We start from the raw sequence: 20,407 nt of genomic DNA, 5'->3' as shown, positions 1-20,407 counted from the left end.
CCAACTAAAAAGAAGATGAATTGAACCCTGCATCTATGTATAAGCCCTAAGAAGATAGGCCACTATGGTCACCACATACAATAACACGGCCTGGGGGGATAGTGACAGGACAAATCCACACGCAAGGGCAGGCAAATTAACCCCAAAAGGAGCCAAGACCGAAACCCCCTTGAGAGTTTCCTCCCAAGTGGTCCACAAGTGATAATGACACCGGTTTTATGCGTGGATATTCCGCTATATCGTGCCATTTGAAACTAAGCGAAAGGGGTTGTGTCAATTTTCCTAGCCCAAGTGTGACCTCGTGCTTGACCCTTTTGTGAGGAGGGCTTCCTAGACCACACTACTGCAAATGGATTTAACTCGATACTGCAAGATTCTAAGTTAATTTTGTAGTCTTGGAGCAGTTAACTCACACTCCTATCTCCAAGACCTTAGCCTAAGCTAGTGTTGGTGTACTACCAGTGAAAATAAAAGACAAATCTAGTTAATTTTATTATCACATTGATTTTAGTGGTTGTTGTTTACACAAGCGGGATGTGGCATGAAACTGAGATGGTGTGAATGACTCTTAGTTAGTCACCCTGTTGCAGCTATATGTAGTTTTTCAATTTTCAATTTGATGAATACTAACTACAAGAGGGAAAGAGCCTTCTAACACACCAATGCCTATTATGATGCACATCTTCACTAAATCTTCTTCATTGCAAATTATCCCTAATTTTATGAATTAATGACCCAAAACAAACTAGGAAGGCAAACCAAAACATTTCGAAAAGAAACCAAAGGAAAAGACTCCCAACCGAGAATGCAAAGCATTCCACAAAAGAGCCCTTGTAGCTTACCAAAAAGCAAAGAAAGACGCTATAGAATCCAAAAAGAGATTACTTGCATTCCTAAATATCAGGTCAGTCCAAGGTAAAGAACAGCGAGCACGGAACAACAATCATAAGGAATGTGAAAAAGGAGGGGAAGCATGTGCCAACAAAATGAAGACTTCTGAAGAGATTTTTAGTCATACAAGTGATTTTAGTTCAGGTTCCAAGAGAAAACATGCGTTTAGCAAAAGTTCTGGAATTTCTGTTCATGGAGATAAAAGACCTGGTGGAATTGAAAATGATCTACCATGTGAACAGAATGAAGCTGACGATGATATGCATGGTGGAGATCTTGAAGATGGTAATATTGATGATGGGAAATACCACTTACGTAATAGGAAATCCACAATGAGGTATTTAGGAACACAATCTTGGGACACAAGGAATTTGAATTCTTCCACAGCATTTAAATTTTAATCCATCACTTTCTGTATTTGAAGATTTGTTTCGAAGCTAAATTCCTGGCAGCCATCATTTAAGGATTTATTGAATGAAAAGATAAAACGTTCAATATCTTTTGCTTTAGAACAATTTACTATACTAGTTGTCATGTGCAGAGGAACCTGTCGTCTGCCTGGTGCACGTAGGAATAAGTTAGTTTGGACAAAGGCTGAAGAGGAGGCTTTGAAGGAAGGTATGGAATCAGTGGGGATGTGAGAGAGGTAGATTTGCAACATTGGGCAATTTGGATGGCAGGTGTTTATCTGATGTTGCTTGTGCAGCTATTGGAAAACACAACTATAATAGAATTGACTCGTACAGAGTTTCTTGAAGCACAGAAGGCTCTAAAGAAAATTGTTGACTGGTTTGGGTGCTTTCCAACCATTTTACAAGGGTGTGAGAATACCATTCAAACGCTTCTCGGACTTGCACACTCATTAGGTTGCTTCAATGAAGCTGCTTTTGAAATAGTGAGCCAATAAATATATTTATTTATCTAAAGAACGTTTACAGTTGCAAGAACTGTGAGAAAGTGTAAGAAGTCTCAGAAGATGTGCCTACAGCCAGTCTCCTTCCGGCACCTCTAAGCTTGATGTTAATACTAAGCTATTCTTATAATGCCTATTTATCTACTTTCTGGAGGAGAGGAGTTTCTGCCTCAGCTCTGCAATGTCGGTCTCGCCGAAGTGATCCTCTAGAATCCAGTCCCCCGTGGCCAGATCCCTCATCCAGAACGTTGTTCTCTTTGTATTCTCTCCGCCTCCGCCTACTTTACTCCCCTCTAGAAACTCCCACGCCACTACTTCTCGTGCTCTCATCGCTTCGGCTGCCACTGCCGTATATTGATGGGCATGAGAAATTTTGATGACAGTCAATAGAGAAGATAATCTGTGCGTAGATAGAAGCTGATACACCATGTTGAAAATAAGACCAAAGCAATGAATAAAAATGAGGAGACAAGACAGGCAATAGAGAAGAGGAGGGAGCGAGGATCGAAGCAACAAAGCTAACCGAGAGTAAAAGCATGCAAGCCATGTGTCAGGTGTATGCAGCCATATCTTACATTTTTATAGGTGATGTTGAGTCATCTTCTAGGGCTTTGGACTTAATAGGTCCTGTTTATAGGTATTTGGACTCATATGTGGGCTTTAGAGAGAAAACAAGTGCATTTTTTTATTATTATTTATGGTCAATGTCATTTAATAATTTAATAATTCAATTTATTTTGGTTTCTAATATAATTAAATTTGTTTGCAATATCTATATATATATTATTTTTATTTTATTTTATTTTATTTTTCTAGTAGGTAGGCTTCAAGGTCCAGATTTTGAACCTAGGCTCTGATACCATATGTGAGGATCCCTCCTAGGGTCCTCTAACTAAAAACTAAATTTATCTAATTTTAAACACAATAAGATGGGAAATAACTTATTTATATAAAAATATCTATTTGATGATAATATACCATTAAAATTTATTTACCACAAGTTAAATAATTAAGAATTTCATTGCAACCATTTACATAAGTAATCAATAAACGGAGGAATACCTATTCCAATAGCTTAGTTGAGATGCTCCTGAGCTATTGACTCTGTTGGGATGCTCCTCTTGACTACCTGACTGGATTTTCCTCCCAGCCAACTTGGAAGTAATTCCTAGCCCAATGAGCCTCCACAGGTTCCCTAGCCCTCTGAGCCCAAGTTCAAACAGACGTAGTGTGTCCAAGTTTAACAAATACTCTTCAGATCCAAGTTTGATCTCCCTCCTCTTTCTCCACATCCCTCCTCCAAAACAAAATCCTCCAAAGAAAAAACCAAAACCAAAACCAAGACCAAGGATCCCCCCCTCCTCTCATCATCCTTCCCCTTTTATGTCTCTTCCTCCCATCCACCTCAACCACCTATCATTAATGTCATGACTACCCCTCATCCTTTCATTTAGTATCCTTGACTTTTCTTACCATATCTTCTCCCAAGTAGATTTGAGAAGACATTTTGGGGATAAGATATGGATATTTAATTTGGAAATTAATTGGAGAATACCATATCTTCTCCCAAGTAGATTTTGAGAAGACATTTTGGGGATAAGATATGGATATTTAATTTGGAAATTAATTGGAGAAGACCATATCTTCTCCCAAGTAGATTTTGAGAAGACACCTTGGGATATGGATATTTAAATTGGAATAAATGGAAGGAGACCATATCCTATCCAAAATTAAATTTGAGAAGACAAGTTGGGAATTGAATAATAAAAATAATAAATTTTATCTCAGTAAATAAATATACAGTTTCCCAAATGTAGGTATGTCCCAATATTTCTTGATAATTATAAGTCAATATTTTCAGGCAATTTAAACACTAATAAAATTTGCATGATAAGATTAAGTAGGGCATTACAATTGGGCCGCCTCAAGAGGTTTTAAACTCAGTAGTGGGACTCAGGTGCCTCATGGAGGTTTTCACCTGAGTCTCCTTATTTTCCTTTTCTTTTTTCTTTTCTCAGTGACTTGATGAGGCAGGGTTTGGGACTTGCTCCACCACCATCACTGTTTTGTTGATACCATCTATGAACTCTTGCTTTGACAATGGCCTTTTGTAAACTTTCAATCTATGCCTATTAACAAGTAAAGGAATGGCCTCTACATCTATGGTTCTGATTTGCACTGAACCATTATCATGACATCTCTCTATAACATAAGGCCCTAACCATCTAGTCCTTAACTTTCCCTTAAAGTATTTATATCTGGAATCATATAACAAAGCCTAATCACCTTCTTGAAATTTCTTATCCTTGATGTTCTTATCATGCCAGATCTTCCTCTGAATTTGAGTTACCTCTGTGTGTAGGAGGGCCTACATTCTGAACTCATTTAAACCATTCAACTGGAGAAATCTCTCTTTTTGTGCACTGCTGAGATCTAGATCTAGTTGGGCTGCCATCCTTAATGTATTATACTAAAATTCAATGGACAGTAGGGCCTTCTTCCCATACACTAACTCATAGGGTGTGAATCTAGTGGTGGCCTTCCAAGTGGTATTATAGGCCCATGTGGCCTCAACTAGTCTATCTACCCAATCTTTTATGTTGTTGCTAACTACCTTGGTTAGAATGCCCTCCAGTGCTCTGTTGGTCACCTCCACTTTCCCATTAGCTTGTGGGTGATAGGGAGTGGAGTTCCTATGCTGAATCTTGTGCTACCTTAACAAGTATTCAATCATGTTAGACGTAAACTAGTTTCCTTGATCAGTGACCAGTTCTCTAGGGTACCCAAACTTGTAGAATACATTCTCCCTTAAGAACTCAGCCACCGTCTCCTCTGTTGCAACCTTGATTGCCTTGGTTTCAACCCACTTAGTCAGATACTCAGTGCACACAATGATATACTGATTTTTCTTCTAAGGAGGGCCAATAGGCCCAATGAAATCCATGCCCCACTTGTCAAATGGCTCGAAAGTCACTTGAGGCTACAGGGGAATTTCATCCCTTGGAGTAGGCTTTCCCATCCTTTGGCACTGATCACACTGACTGGTATATCTTTTCACATACTGATGAAGAGTGGGCCAATAATAACCAACTTGTAACACCTTTAATGACGTCCTCTTTGCTGCAAAGTGGCCTCCACAAGGCCCATAATGACAGGTCAGAAGGATGTAAAAGACTTCGTCCTCCCTGAAATATCTTTTCAGAATTTGATCCAGGCCTAGTTTGAAGAGGTTTCCCTCAATCCAAGTGAATGAGCTCTCTTTCTCATAATATTTCATTTCTTTTTAGAGGACAAATTCGGTGGGAATTGTGTAGATACAAAATAGTTTTCTATGTCATCAAGCCATGGAGAGAGAATTGAAATGGCGAATGAGTGTTCATCTAGTAACTGATCATCAACCATTCCTTCCTCACTTGTAGGCAATGTTAATCTGGACAAAAAATCTGTAACAACATTTTCCTTGCCAGGATTATCAACAATAGTTAGATCAAATTGTTGTAATAAAAGTAACCATCTAATAATCTGAGCATTCACATTAGGTTTATTCATTAAATATTTGATTGTAGCATGGTCAATATGTACAAATGTTTGATAACCTTAATGTAATGCCTAATGTTTTTGAATGAATGCACAACAACCAGGAGCTCCTTTTCGGTTACTGTGTAGTTCAGTTCGGCCTTTGAAAGATTCTTAATGATAAAGTAAATAGCATAAGGCAATTTTTCATCTATCTAGCCTGGAGTTGCTCATATGGCTTTATGTGAGGCATCAACATGTATATGAAAAGGAAGGGCCCAATTTGGGCCTCGGAGAATCGGTGTAGTGGTTAATTTTTCCTTCAAGGTGTCTAGGGCCTCTTGACAACTAATTGACCATACAATCTCAGAGTCTTTGGCCAACAACCCAAATAAAGGAGAAGCTAACTTGCTAAAGTCTTTTATAAAGCTTCGATAGTATCCAGTTAACCCTAGGAAAATTCTAACATCTCTCTGCTTTTGCGGAGGTGGGACCATTTTGATGATAGCTATTTTGTTTGGGTCCACCTGCAGTCCTTACTTGGATATTGAATGACCTAGCACAGTCCCTTCATTCATCAAGAACTCACATTTTTTGGGACTAAGAGACATGTTCATTTCAATGCATTTGTGCAGTACCTTACCTAAGTTGGAAAAAGCCTCCTGGAAATCACATCCATAAGGTGTAAAATGATCCATATAAATCTCCACTTCATCATGGACTAACTTGGAAAAGATACTTAGGACTACTCTCTAGAAAGTGGCAGGAGCATTGCATAAGCCAAAAGGAAAGACCCTATAGGTGCAAGTACCCCAGGGACAAGTGAAGGTGGTTTTATCCTAGTCTTCCAGGCTGATTTGGATTTGATTGTACCTATTGAATCCATCTAGGAAAGAGAAAAACGTTTTCCCTGCCAGGCCATGTAGCACTTGGTTGATGAAATCTAGAGGGAAATGGTCCTTCTGTAATAAACAAAAATCCTCCACTTACCATCTTTCTTTGGAACCAACACCAAAGGAGAGACCCACTCACTTTCGGAGATAGGGTAAATGAATCATGCATCTAGCAGCTTTTGCAGTTCTTCTTTGACTATATCTTTAAGAGATGGATTCATCCTCCTTTGGGGTTGCCAGGCTAGTTTGAAATCTTCTTTGATATGAATGTGGTGAGTACACACCAAGGGGTGCACTCCCTTCATTTCTTTGTAACTCCAAGCAAAGGCATCGAGCTGTTCCTTGAGCATGTTGCACAACTTTTCTTCTTGCTGGACAAAAAGAGATGGGTTGATCTTCAAAGTTCTCTTAGGGCCAAATTCTATGGTTTTGAAATGGATAGAGGTGGAATCGGCTAAGCATAGATCAATTTGATGGTTGTTTTGGGTTTCCTTTACTACTTCTTATAGGGAGAATGTACCGGGAATTGGACTTTGGGGTATGTGTTCAATCAAATCATCTTCATCTGGTTGTCCCCTCTCATGGTTGTTTCTAAGGTATAGAGTTGGGCAGAATAAACTTCATCTTCTTCCTCCTCTTCCAACCATAAAGGTAAGTCATGTTCTAGAGATGGTTGGGTAGGAGAATATAGAACTAACTGCTTGGACATATGCCCATTCTTAATAGTCATATTCCCAGCCCTGCAGCTAATGTAGGCATCGACAGTGGCTAACCAGGGCATCCCAGGGATGAGAAGGTAACCAGTAAGCTTAGCCTTAGGCTGGAGAACTAGGAAATCTGCAAGGTATTCCCAAGAGTCAATGGAGACCTTCATATCCTCCACAATCCCCTCAGGGGTCACTGTGGAGCGATCTGCAAGTTGCAGGACCGTTGTGGTCTTTCTCAATGAACCCTGGAGGTTTATCTCAAGCATGGTGTCCTTGGTCATCACATTAATGGAAACCCCAAGATCATCAAAGTGTGTGGGACAATGGTTCCATTGACGTGCACATCTACTATAGGGCTTCCAGGGTCCAAATAATTTGGACATATTACCTGCCGCAACATTAAGTCGGACAACTATCCAATGACATTAATGGTAGGGGCATCTCTTCTTTTCCACCCTGGATGCTTGAAGCACTTCTCCTTGATCAACTTCTTGTAAATAGGCCAATATTTTATAGCTTGGAGAAGTGGAATTTTGACACATAGATTTTTCAATTCTCCCAAAATTTCAGTCTCTTTTGGGGTAGGCTGGAGTGGTTGGGTTAATCTCTCAGGAAAGGGTGGTGGATTTACTTTAGGCATGTTTTCCTCTCTTTCTTCCTCAACCTCCCTAGGTGGAGGTAGAGTTTGGTTGTCCAGGAGTACCCTCCCAGATCTTAGGTTGATTTACTGAATCTCCACAACATAAGCAGGATAGGATGTCTCTCCACTCTAGACTTGCTGTGCTTGTCTATTGTTCAGGTTCGGATTTGGTTGGGCAGGAATTTGGGGTTGTTTAGGTGGAGTAGGGTGTAAACGTTGTGGTTGAGCAGGTGGTGAAGGAAATAAAGCTAGAGCATTGTTGTGTGGGGGCCTCCACCCCTAGGGTGGTGCATTCCACTGAGGTTGTGGCAGATCATATGGTTGAAATGACTAGCTGGTTGGTTGGGAATGATATTAAGGTGCAAAGGACCAAGGAGGAGGTGTAGACTAGGAGGGATGAGCAGGCCCCCCCCAATAAGGTATGGATGTGGTCTGGTTGGGGTTGTAATATGCATGGGATGACCCTTGCATGCCTTGCTAGTATGGCCTAGGCCCATGAGGTCTCCTTTGGTTTATGTAGCAGAGTTGTTCAGTTACCCCTTCAGCTCCTTGATATACAACTTTTAGTCTAGGGAGAGAAGGGCACTTGTCTGTGGAGTGGTTTTCTTCACAGACTGAGCATATTTCAATAGAATTCAATGGACATTCATTCCTAGGGTGCCTCTTGGTGCATCTAGGGCAGAAAATGGCGAAGGCTCTCTCTGCTTCCTCCTATTTTCTCTTAATGTGCATAATGTCCATATGTAGGGCAAGGGTTTGCAACATCTCACTCTTGAAATCCTCCAACATGTTTCCAATTTCACCTTTGATGGATGTATTGGAAGAGGATGGACTGACCATAGGTTGACTACCCCTACCCTTTTTCTTAGCTGCCCTATAATGGTTTTTAAAGGTAGTCTTGATATCCTCATAGGGTAAATGGTAGATGTCCCCTCTTGCTAAAATGTTTAAGGTATCGAGAAGATCTTCCCTTAATCCTCTAAGTAGGACTAGCTTCAATGACTCAGGGTCAAGTGTGCACCTGGCCATTTGGAGCTAAGCTGGAATCTTTCCTCATAATCCTCTAGGGATTCATCATGGCTTAAGTTCATCCTAAAAATTTCCTCTTTAGTATCTTTAGACCTACAATAGTCTCGATATTTGTTTTTGAAGGCTTTTTCCATATGAGCTCAAGTTGTGATTCTATCCCAAGGTAAACCCATGAACCAGTGCAAAGCTGCATCCTTAAGAGTGGATGGAAATGGTTTCAACTTCTGCTCATCATTGGTGTAGTCATAGGTTCGACATATGACAACAAATTCAAATAAGAAAGTGTACGGATCTTTTGAGGTCAGACCATGGAAATGAGTAAGGGTAGAGGGGCTTATATTCTTCATCTTAGTATCCCCAGTGCTTTCCTGATGTGGAAGGCACCCTCAACTCTCTTTCTATTTCCTCTATCATTTATGTTTTCAACCATTGGATCAGTAGGAATGGGTTCTTCTTCTTATTCTTCCCCTGTAGGTTCTTCAAATACTTCAGGTTGCTCACCTAAGGGTTCCTCCAATTCACAACCATAGAAGAAGAGGGAAGGTTGGTTGTTTGAAGCAGTGGGGGTATTTGGAAAAAAATTCCCTAAGTTATCCCTATTCCTACGAGGCATGAAAAAAATAGTTTTGTTTTGTTTTGAGTTTTTTTTTTTTTTAACTTTTAAAGTGATTGCAGAATTGAAATTGCATACTGAATCAAAATTAACTGACTGAATGAAAACTAACTAATTGCATGAACTCTTACTTGGAGAATGAAAAGGAAAGAAAAGAATTTTGAATGGAAAAGAAAGCAACTAAATTACTCTTGCAGAAATGAAACTATTAGCAGAATATCATAAACAAGAAATGGAAAAAAGAAAGTAGTATTCACATATTACTCAGACACCTCCCAGGAAACGGTGCCAAAGTGATGAGCACCAGTATTGCAGCAAGAATGCTACAACTCCTGCAGCTACCAACTTTACTTTATCAACCCAGGGTTCGTACAAACTTGGAGGTGACAGTTCTATATACACAAGTAAAAGTGATGGTTCTGCCTTTTGTCACTATTCAATTGGCGACAGACCACTAGGTTTTTTCAAGCCAGAATTCTATGGATTCAGAAGAAGCTTGATTACTAATGAGGGAAAGAGAAATATACTCTAGGAGAATGCTTGTATACTGTAGTAAGGAAAAAGACTGAAATCCAATGCCAAAACACACCATTTCCTACCTAACTGCTAAGATACAATGTTTCAGAAAGAATGCTAGATTAACATGTATGAAATTCAACTATCTTAAGCATGTAAATTCAAAGCATCTACAGTCTACTACTGTGCATGTAAATGGCTACAACAAATCTATTTTTTTCTTTTTGTTCTTTTTCCCTTTATATGGAGAATTGTGATGAGCCTCATAAATGGTAATTATATGGGCTCATTTTACCTCATAACCTAGTCAAATCAACCATTCTCTTAGCTTATTGTATGATTTTCTGATTATATTTATGCTTATAGGGTGAGTTGAGTTAGTTATTATGCCATGTGGTCTAACATGTATTTAATGCATATTATTCATGGATTTCGAGGTCAAAGTCAAGGATCTAGTGTTCAAACTGTAGCAATAACTCGAAGTAGACAGAGGAGGGAATCCCCCTCATTTATTGCTCCTCACTTCGAATTCCCCTTCATTCAGCTCGGAGTACAAGCCGCCGAATCATGCACTAGAAGGCAGCCAACCAAGTGGAAGATGATTGATAGTTATCTCGAGTTTTGGGAGCTAGGCATCCATGATTTTAAGGAAGCTGTTGGTAGCTTCAGATGTATAAGTAGAGAGGCCTAGGGCTTCACTAGGGTCAACCTTTTTTCTTGTGTAAACTCTGCTCAAATTTCAAGCTTACTATTTTATGACAGTTTTATGTAATCTTGCTATTTTTTGATAATGAAGATGGAATCCTTTTTGAGCTAACACTGAGTTACCTCAGAGGGCTAAAGATCTTGGGTTAGGGCCCAATCCAAGCATCCAAGCTTCTCTTTACTTGTATTTGTATGCTTTACTTCAGTTTTTAGATTAGTTTGCTGTTAGATGTATTTCTCTTATGGTTAAGAATAGGTTGCTTTTGATGATTTAGTAGCTTGCTTCCATTTGTGCTTTTTGTAGCAGGTTAAGCAGTGATTAGAGAAGATTCAAAAGGCTAGCAACAGTGCCTTGGCCTCTCTTCCTCCCTCTGGGACCATGATTTGAGGCAAAGACTCTCTTGCTGCCCCAAAAACACAGATTTTCCTCATTCCTAGGACTTCTAGTGTTTGTAGCTCTCTAGTAGGTTGATAATCTAGTTTTGCTTTGCTTTAGATCTTCTTTATCATGTTCACTTCCTAATTTGTAATAGTCCTTTTGCATGCTTTCCTTTCTTACAACATTTCCCAGCATTTCCTTCTATACATCATAGTTTAGGCCATTTTAATGCAAAACTCTGTTTTTCTTAGGATGCACTCATTTCATTGGTTGCTTGATTTTCTTGGTTGAATGTCAGTTTCTATGCAGTAGATTGTTGGAAATAATACTGAGAGGGGGGGGGGGGGGTGAATCAGTATTATCAAATCAATAAAACTTTTTCATTTTCATACTTAGATACATATATGCTACTTCAATTAAGGGAACCCGCCTGTATACACAACTCTGTCTAATGCAACTAGCGTATATCCATAATACTTATGATTCAGTTAATCCATTAAAGGTTGATCTTTAGTTAGTGCATCAAAAATTCATTAACCATATGTATAGTAAGCAGGTGCAGTAAAATAGAATAGATCATCACACACAAGAAGCACACATGAACACCATGATATAAGGTGGAAACCCAATGTGGGTGAAAACCACCTGCTGCAAGTCGTCTCTATCTTCTTTTAATAAGAAACTTCATTTTACAATAGTTCTGTACTGGTGCAGTCTTATACCAGTACGTAGGCTTCTACCTGCAGAGGGCTACAACCCTCTCTCGTTTTCCAAACTCTCCTGGGTGGGAGCTACAACCCCCTTAGCTCTTGTACTAGCTGATCCATTTACTAGCACGTAGGTGCCTGCCTACTAAAAGCTCCAATCTTCACTTGTTCTCTAGCGACTACTGGAAGGGAGCTACTACCCCCTTTGCTCTTGTAGTAGCTGATGTACTAGTACGTAGGCGCCGACCTACAATCTCCGTTCACCCTCCAGGGACCACATTTCATACATTTTCAGACTGGATACTCCTGAAGCACAACACTATAATCTGAAGGCCACGTTTCATCAAATTTTCATACTGGACCCATAAATATCATTGAAGCACAAAACAGTCACTACTAGCATCATCAATTTCTGAATCACTTAAACACTGAAACCCTGTCAACAACACAATCACTAGAACATAGAGCAGAACATTGAACCCTGCAACAATATTCAGAACCAACTGTGTCATCAAAATCATGCATCAGAGTGCATACGCTACTTGGAAGTGCTGAACCAGCGTGTATACGCAACCTCACCAAGGTGAACCAACGTATATGTCATCAATTGCTTACTTATAACTTGATGCACTTCCTGTCTTCAGACATATCCAGATTATTACATATACAAGGATAATATGTGTGCTATCACCCAGATCTAGTCCATCAGATCACATAAATATGAGTCATTATGATCCTGATCCAATATTAGTTCTCATCCATCAATACTGAAGCTAAACACAATCCTCCAAACAGGATATGCAGAATACTGACACCATTAAATTGTCATCAGAACTCATCAACAACCAGAACCTCCTGTAACTTCAAACATCATAGCTCAAATGGTATACGCTACTACAATGAACCAAACCCGTGTACATACGCTCTTACACCAAAGCCAACCCGTGTACAGATCTATAAATATTCAATCATGACTTGCAACGATTGCAAACTTAAGTTATACCCAGTTCAGATCATTACATGAGTCAGTATACAGATCTAGAATAAACATAATCAATCATATAGAGATAGCTCATTTCAAACCATTTGATCCCGATCTATCCTTAGATCTTGTTCTCCATCAACCGGTGTGTTCCCTCCTTAGCTCAGATCAAGCAATGCATCATCAACCCATAACCTGCATACTGGATCTCATCATTCATCAGATATTCAAGAATTTTTCGATTGCACTTGCCTAATGATCTTCTTCTCCTTTTATAGTCTTAGGCCTTGCTTAATACCATGGTCCAAAACCATGACAAACCAATACCATGGACCCAATACTTGGGATCAACACGTCTGACAAGATACTATGGTCCAAAACCATAGGTTCAAATACGAAGGACTAACTACCACGGACCAAAAGTAAGTTCTCCAACATATACGCGCTTTTCCTTGCATGAAAGTGTGTGTATATGCATACACGCCTTTGTAATGTCTAACTCGCGTATATACGCGGCTTCGTCACGATTAACCTGCGTATATATATTTTCTCTTCATTCTTGTAGTCTGATCATCAAATCCTTGCTGCTGACTTGCTATACTATGATCTGTCATCTATGTGATTTTCCATCAAGGACAACACTTGTCTCATAATGCCAACAATCTCCCCCTTTGGAATTGATGGCAAAGCTAACTTATCACACTTAGAACTATCATCTGATTCCTTTGAGCTGTCCTGCATCCCATGCATTCAGTCACATCTGATATCTCTTCTGAAGATTCATCTAGTTATAAATAAGTGAGATGTTCTTCTATGAGTGGGTTGCCATCAAGTACAACACATGCATCAAGGACAACACTTGTCTCATAATGCCAACAATCTCCCCCTTTGGACTTGATGGCAAAGATAACTTATCACACTTAGAACTATCATCTGATTCCTTTGAGTTGTCCTGCATCCCATGCATTCAGTCACATCTGATATCTCTTCTGAAGATTCATCTAGTTATAAATAAGTGAGATGTTCTTCTATGAGTGGGTTTCCATCAAGTACAACACATGCATCATAATGCCAACAATCTCCCCCTTTGGACTTGATGGCAACAACACCAAATCACTCTCCCCCTTTGACATCAAGGGAAAAGGGCGGACCAAGATATTCTCTTTCCTTGATGAACGTTCTGCTGTCCATACTCCCCCTGAGTACCTGCTGAAATCTTTGAATCAGCTCCCCCTTTGTATATGCCAAGGAGTACTAATCTATCCATGCTCCCTTTGAGTACATGCTGAAGTCTCTGCTCTGCTGAAATGTGATGTTCATGCTCCCCCTGACTGTAAGCAAGGTCTGCAAAAAGATGTTCTACAGGAAAGAACATGACTCTATCATAAATGACCTTCCTATCACCAAAAGACTCAATATATACATCCATCACCCAACCAAGTGGGGATCATCGACCCAACCAAGTGGGGATACGTCAAAAGTTTACACATGATAATACAAGAGTATAACATCATTCATCCCAGGCATAGTGGGGAAACCAACATAGGCCGTTACATGACTGAAATATTTCATCATCCTTCTTATGAATAGAGGGGTTACAAGTTACATCATGTGACCACAAGAGATTTCATCAAATGACTACAATAGATAGAGACACACTATTACATCATGAGTCTTGATATGACCTTTACATGAGACCAAACATCTAAATAAGACCATGCTAGTCATTAGCAACTATCATACATAATGTATGATCTGCTCCAGAGGCATCTTTCAACAACATCTAGACCAGCAATCATGTTCTCCCTCTGTACCTGTTCCATCTGTGCCAGATGGTTTCTGTCAGACTCTTCTCATTTTGAATTTGGCCCACTGATTTCCTTCAAATTATCATATACGCGACTGTATCCACAGAAATAGGCGTATATACGCGGATACTCCTTATGAAACTCGCGTACAGCCATTTCCAGATCAGCAACCTGTAAATGTCCTATGACAGGGTATGTCTGCATATAGATATCAACTCATCATCATAAAATCATTCACATTCTATCATGTGTGTAAAACACCATAGCCAAACAAGATCATCCATGTATCATCACTTGGGACTATCTGCATCAATTAACATATGTAAGTATCAACCTATCAACATATCGGTAAGAACTCATCATCATCATGTCTCCAACAATGCAAATTTGAGTAATCATTCATGTATCCAACGCTATGTATCTTGAGCTCAAGATATTTTGTCAAGGCTTCTTTATATCATCAACTTCAACAATCCTCATCCACATGAGCACCAAGAATTATGGGAAACCTACATCATAACTGTATTATATGATCTTTAAGCATATGAGGACAACAACATATGAGTCACTCATCATCAAGTGAGGAAGATGTGTATTCAAGCTTTGTACTTCTTATCCTTATGAAGATCACCATGTAAGCACCATATATGCATCATCTAAGAATCAATCCACAAATATGATCTGAACATCAACTATGTAGCCCCAAGAATCATATGAGATTTTAACATGGACAACTCATAGCAAGATATATCATTTAGCCATATAAGCATCATCACCAAGGACTATTAACCATAATGCCAGCAATGCATTATTAAAGGCATATGCTCCCCCTACCCCTGTGCCATCTATTAGATCTGATCATGCATATATCAGCAATAAGCATCAAGACATCATCATCATCAAGTTAGGATCAAAACACTTCTAAACATCTTACAAGTATCAAAACATTTCCACACATCCTCAGCAGACTGTAACTATTAACCAATAGAGCAAATAATGGACTGAATCATATCTGACCCTTTTTCTGAGCCTGTCCCTACTGCTTTTCCTCAGACTGACATATACGCGACTTTGCAGTGTCTAACTCGTGTATATACGTGACTTCCCTTTAAGAAACTTGCATATGAGATTCAGGACACTGAAGTTTTACACTTTCAGCTCCCCCTAAGTCTGTTATGTCTGTGCTGTGCTGTGTCTGATTATATTGTGTTGTGCCACATCTTTCTGACTGTACTTCGTTCTTCTTCCATATCTTCAAGTGTGATGATGTTTTCTTCTTTTGGTATGGTGCTCGTACTTTGTTTTCATTCATTTGTTGTATGTCCAAGCTTGTTGCATGCATAACATCTTACATGTTTCATATTCCTTCTGTAGCAATCAGTAACTTTGTGACCAAACATATTGCAAGCAAAGCAATATCCATTAAAGTACCTGGAATGTGATGATGTTTCTGTGTGATGATCTTGAACCATTCTTCTTCTGCATCTAGCTACAACATGTCCAAGATTATGACATTCATAACATTCAATAATATTCATCTGAGTAAATGGCCGACTATTACTTCTATAGTTAGGAGTAAAAGATTTTCTTTGAAGAATCTCTTTCCTTGATTGTTGATGGGGTTGACCTCTCATCTCTCTCATCTCCTTGTTGATCATTTTAGATTTCTCTTTAGAATTCCTTGCCTCACCTTGTGAACTAGATTCACCTTCAACAGATTCATGAAAACCAAGACCAGTCTTGATATCCGGAGACCTTTGACTACTAAGAATATCATCCAAGGCTTTAGTACTATCTTGAAATCGCAACAGTTTATCCTTTTCTTCTAATTTACCTTTTAAGATATTTACCTCAATCTGAAGTTGTTCTTACTTTTCCAGACAGCTTCTTCAAAATTTCTTCAGACTTTCTTCCTTCTTCCATTTGTTGCCTTAGTTTGAGAATCTCCTTTTCTTGTTCTTCATTCAGATCCTACTGCATTTGACGAATTCTGAAGGCACATTCCAGCTAAGATTTTAAGTTGATAACTTCATTTTCCTATTTTTCAATAGCTTGGAGTAGATCTGTATTCTGCTTCTTTGATTATTCAAAATCTTCTTTTAGTGAGAGGATCGTAGCTTCAAGCCTTTCATAATAACTGGATCTATCTCTGAGTTTCTTGATTGTTGTTCTCTTTTCATTGACTTCATTTCTTAGTGATGTTACTTCGTCCTGCAACTTTTGATATTTGTCTTTGAATAACTTCCTTACCTTGCTTCCTTCCTCTTGTTGAGCCTTTAGTCTGGTAGCTACTTCTTTGAAGGCACCATCCTTTATGTTCAATAGATCTTATTGATCTCTAATTTTGTCCATCAGCCTTTTAAATTCAGCCTCTATTTGATATCCTTCTTGCTCACCCATAAGAGAACATTCAGTTGTTTCGTTATCACTTACATCACCTTCAAATGGAAAGATAGCTGGAACATCAAAGGATAAAAAATTCATACCTGATAGTTCATCTTCATTCTGAAATGATTCTGGATCTGATTCTGAATCTGAAGTGCTTCTTCCACATATTCCCCAATCACTAGACCCACTGTCATAGTTCTTCTGAGATGCCTTCTTCTTCTTAGGTGCTTTCTTCTTAAGCTTCATTCCCAATAGTTCCACAGATCTCCTTCAAGAGATCAAGCTTCTACCAAAGGACCTGCTCTGATACCAATTGTTGGAAATAATACTGAGAGGGGGGGGGGGTGAATCAGTATTATCAAATCAATAAAACTTTTTCATTTCCATACTTAGATACATATACGCTACTTCAATTAAGGGAACTCGCGTGTATACACAACTGTGTCTAATGCAACTAGCGTATATCCAGAATACTTATGATTCAGTTAATCCATTAAAGGTTGATCTTTAGTTAGTGCATCAGAACTTCATTAACCATATGTATAGTAAGCAGGTGCAGTAAAACAGAATAGATCATCACACACAAGAAGCACACATGAACACCATGATATAAGGTGGAAACCCAATGTGGGTGAAAACCACCTGCTGCAAGTCATCTCTATCTTCTTTTAATAAGAAACTTCATTTTACAATAGTTTTGTACTGGTGCAGTCTTATACCAGTACACAGGCTTCCACCTGCAGAGGGCTACAACCCTCTCTCATTTTCCAGACTCTCCTGGATTGGAGCTACAACCCCCTTAGCTCTTTTACTAGCTGATCCATTTACTAGTATGTAGGTGCCTGCCTACTGAAAGCTCCAATCTTCACTTGTTCTCTAGCTGCTATTCGAAGGGAGCTACTACCCCCTTTGCTCTTGTACTAGCTGATGTACTAGTATGTAGGCGCCGGCCTACAATCTCCGTTCACCCTCGAGGGACCACATTTCATACATTTTCAGACTAGATACTCTTGAAGCACAACACTATAATCTGAAGGCCACGTTTCATCAAATTTTCATACTGGACCCATAAATATCATTGAAGCACAAAACAATCACTACTAGCATCATCAATTTCTGATTCACTTAAACACTGAAACCCTATCAACAACATAGTCACCAGAACACAGAGCAGAACACTGAACCCTGCAACAATATTCAGAACTAACTGTATCATCAAAATCATGCATCAGAGTGCATACGCTACTTGGAAATGTTGAACCAGCGTGTATACGCAACTTCACCAAGGTGAACCAGCGTATATGTCATCAATTGCTTACTTATAACTTGACGCACTTCCTGTCTTCAGACATATCCAGATTATTACATATACAAGGATAATATGTGTGTTATTACCCAGATCTAGTCCATCAGATCACATAAATATGAGTCATTATGATCCTGATCCAATATTAGTTCTCATCCATCAATACTAAAGCTAAACACAATCAACCAAACAGGATATGCAGAATAATGACACCATTAAACTGTCATCAGAACTCATCAACAACCAGAACCTCTTGTAACTTCAAACATCATAGCTCAAATGGTATAAGCTACTACAATGAACCAAACCCACGTACATACGCTCTTACACCAAAGCCAACTCGCGTACAGATCTATAAATATTCAATCATGACTTGCAGTGATTGCAAACTTAAGTTATACCCAGTTCAGATCATTACATGCGTCAGTATACAGATCTAGAATAAACATAATCAATCATATAGAGATAGTTCATTTCAAACCATTTGATCCTGATCTATCCTTAGATCTTGTTCTCCATCAACCGGTGCGATCCCTCCTTAGATCAGATCAAGCAATGCATCATCAACCCATAATCTGCATACTGGATCTCATCATTCATCAGATATTCAAGACTTTTTCTATTGCACTTGCCTAATGATCTTCTTCTCCTTTTATAGTCTTAGGCCTTGCTTAATACCATGGTCCAAAACCATAACAAACCAATACCATGGACCCAATACTTGGGATCAACACGTTTGACGAGATACTATGGTCCAAAACCATAGGTTCAAATACCAAGGACTAACTACCACGGACCAAAAGTAAGTTCTCCAACATATACGCGCTTTTCCTTGCATGAAAGTGCGTGTATACACATACGCGCCTTTGTAACGTCTAACCCACGTATATACGTGGCTTGGTCACGATTAACCTGCATATATATATTTTCTCTTCATTCTTGTAGTCTGATCATCAAATCCTTGTTGCTGACTTGCTGTACTATGATCTGTCATCTGTGTGATTTGCCATCAAGGACAACACTTGTCTCATAATGCCAACAATCTCCCCCTTTGGACTTGATGGCAAAGCTAACTTATCACACTTAGAACTATCATCTGATTCCTTTGAGCTGTCTTGCATCCCATGCATTCAGTCACATCTGATATCTCTTCTGAAGATTCATCTAGTTATAAATAAGTGAGATGTTCTTCTATGAGTGGGTTGCCATCAAGTACAACACATGCATCAAGGACAACACTTGTCTCATAATGCCAACAATATCCCCCTTTGGACTTGATGGCAAAGCTAACTTATCACACTTAGAACTATCATCTGATTCCTTTGAGCTATCCTGCATCCCATGCATTCAGTCACATCTGATATCTCTTCTGAAGATTCATCTAGTTATAAATAAGTGAGATGTTCTTCTATGAGTGGGTTGCCATCAAGTACAACACATGCATCAAGGACAACACTTGTCTCATAATTCTAACAATCTCCCCCTTTGGACTTGATGGCAAAGCTAACTTATCACACTTAGAACTATCATCTGATTCCTTTGAGCTGTCCTGCATCCCATGCATTCAGTCACATCTGATATCTCTTCTGAAGATTCATCTAGTTATAAATAAGTGAGATGTTCTTCTATGAGTGGGTTGCCATCAAGTACAACACATGCATCATAATGCCAACACAGATCTCTTCCGGCAGTAGGGTAGCTTACCAAAAATCATACCCTCCATCTGATCCATGCCCTATAAGTCTCCCAAACCTCATCTCAATTCTGCCCTAGTTTCCTTCATTTTTCATAGAACTTCTTCCTCTCTCCTTGAGCAAACCCAATCATCTTTCTCTCTCCTGGTGATTCATGGTAGACCTTAGATGCCATAACACCTCATTCCAACCTTCATCCACCTTTTCTGCCCACTCGCACACCCTCAAAACAACGAAAATTTCTCTCAACCTCCTCCTGTAGGCCTCCTGTACTTTCCTTCTTCTCCTCCTGTAGTTTTCCTGTGTCCTCTTGTGGTTTTTCCTGTAGGTTTTCTTTTGAAGGCTGAGTGTGTGAAAAGCCTCTAGAAGGCCACCTAAGAACTCCTAGGACCCATCCACACCATCCTACATCCTCCCAAGCTCCAAAACGACCCTCTAACGCCACCTGTTCGCTGCCACACTCGCACACAATAAATTAGATGCATGTTAAATTCACATTAAAACACATAAAAATCCAAAAATATGTTTTTTGCTTATTTACTTCCAGGAATAGCATGGTTAGATGTTGTTTACTTCCTTGAGTAGGTAATGAGAATTAGCTTGTTAATTAGGGCTTAGTAGGATTTTCTTTACATTCTAGTCTTTCTCCTTTTTGCAGTAGAATAACATCTGTAGAGTAATCTTTCTTTCCTTTCATCACACATAGAGCTTCTTCGGAAA

The 20,407-nt window shown here is 39.2% G+C and overlaps 1 protein-coding gene across 1 annotated transcript; it reads left to right on the top strand.

Moving 5' to 3' along the window:
- Positions 1 to 825: 825 nt before the first annotated feature.
- On the top strand, positions 826 to 1,636 carry LOC149163065 (uncharacterized). Its single transcript, XM_089435922.1, has 2 exons — positions 826 to 1,228; positions 1,433 to 1,636. The coding sequence occupies exons 1-2, from the start codon at positions 987 to 989 to the stop codon at positions 1,530 to 1,532; spliced, it is 342 nt and encodes a 113-aa protein (XP_089292048.1). The 5' UTR covers positions 826 to 986; the 3' UTR covers positions 1,533 to 1,636.
- The last annotated feature ends 18,771 nt before the right edge of the window (positions 1,637 to 20,407 follow it).

The sequence above is a fragment of the Pinus tabuliformis genome, chromosome 5_2, assembly GCF_031772625.1.
Source record: "Pinus tabuliformis cultivar Carrire ecotype Pingquan chromosome 5_2, CPIR1, whole genome shotgun sequence".
Lineage (NCBI taxonomy): Eukaryota > Viridiplantae > Streptophyta > Pinopsida > Pinales > Pinaceae > Pinus > Pinus tabuliformis.
Note: the sequence above shows the minus strand (reverse complement) of the source record. Positions and strands in the feature narration are given on the sequence as shown.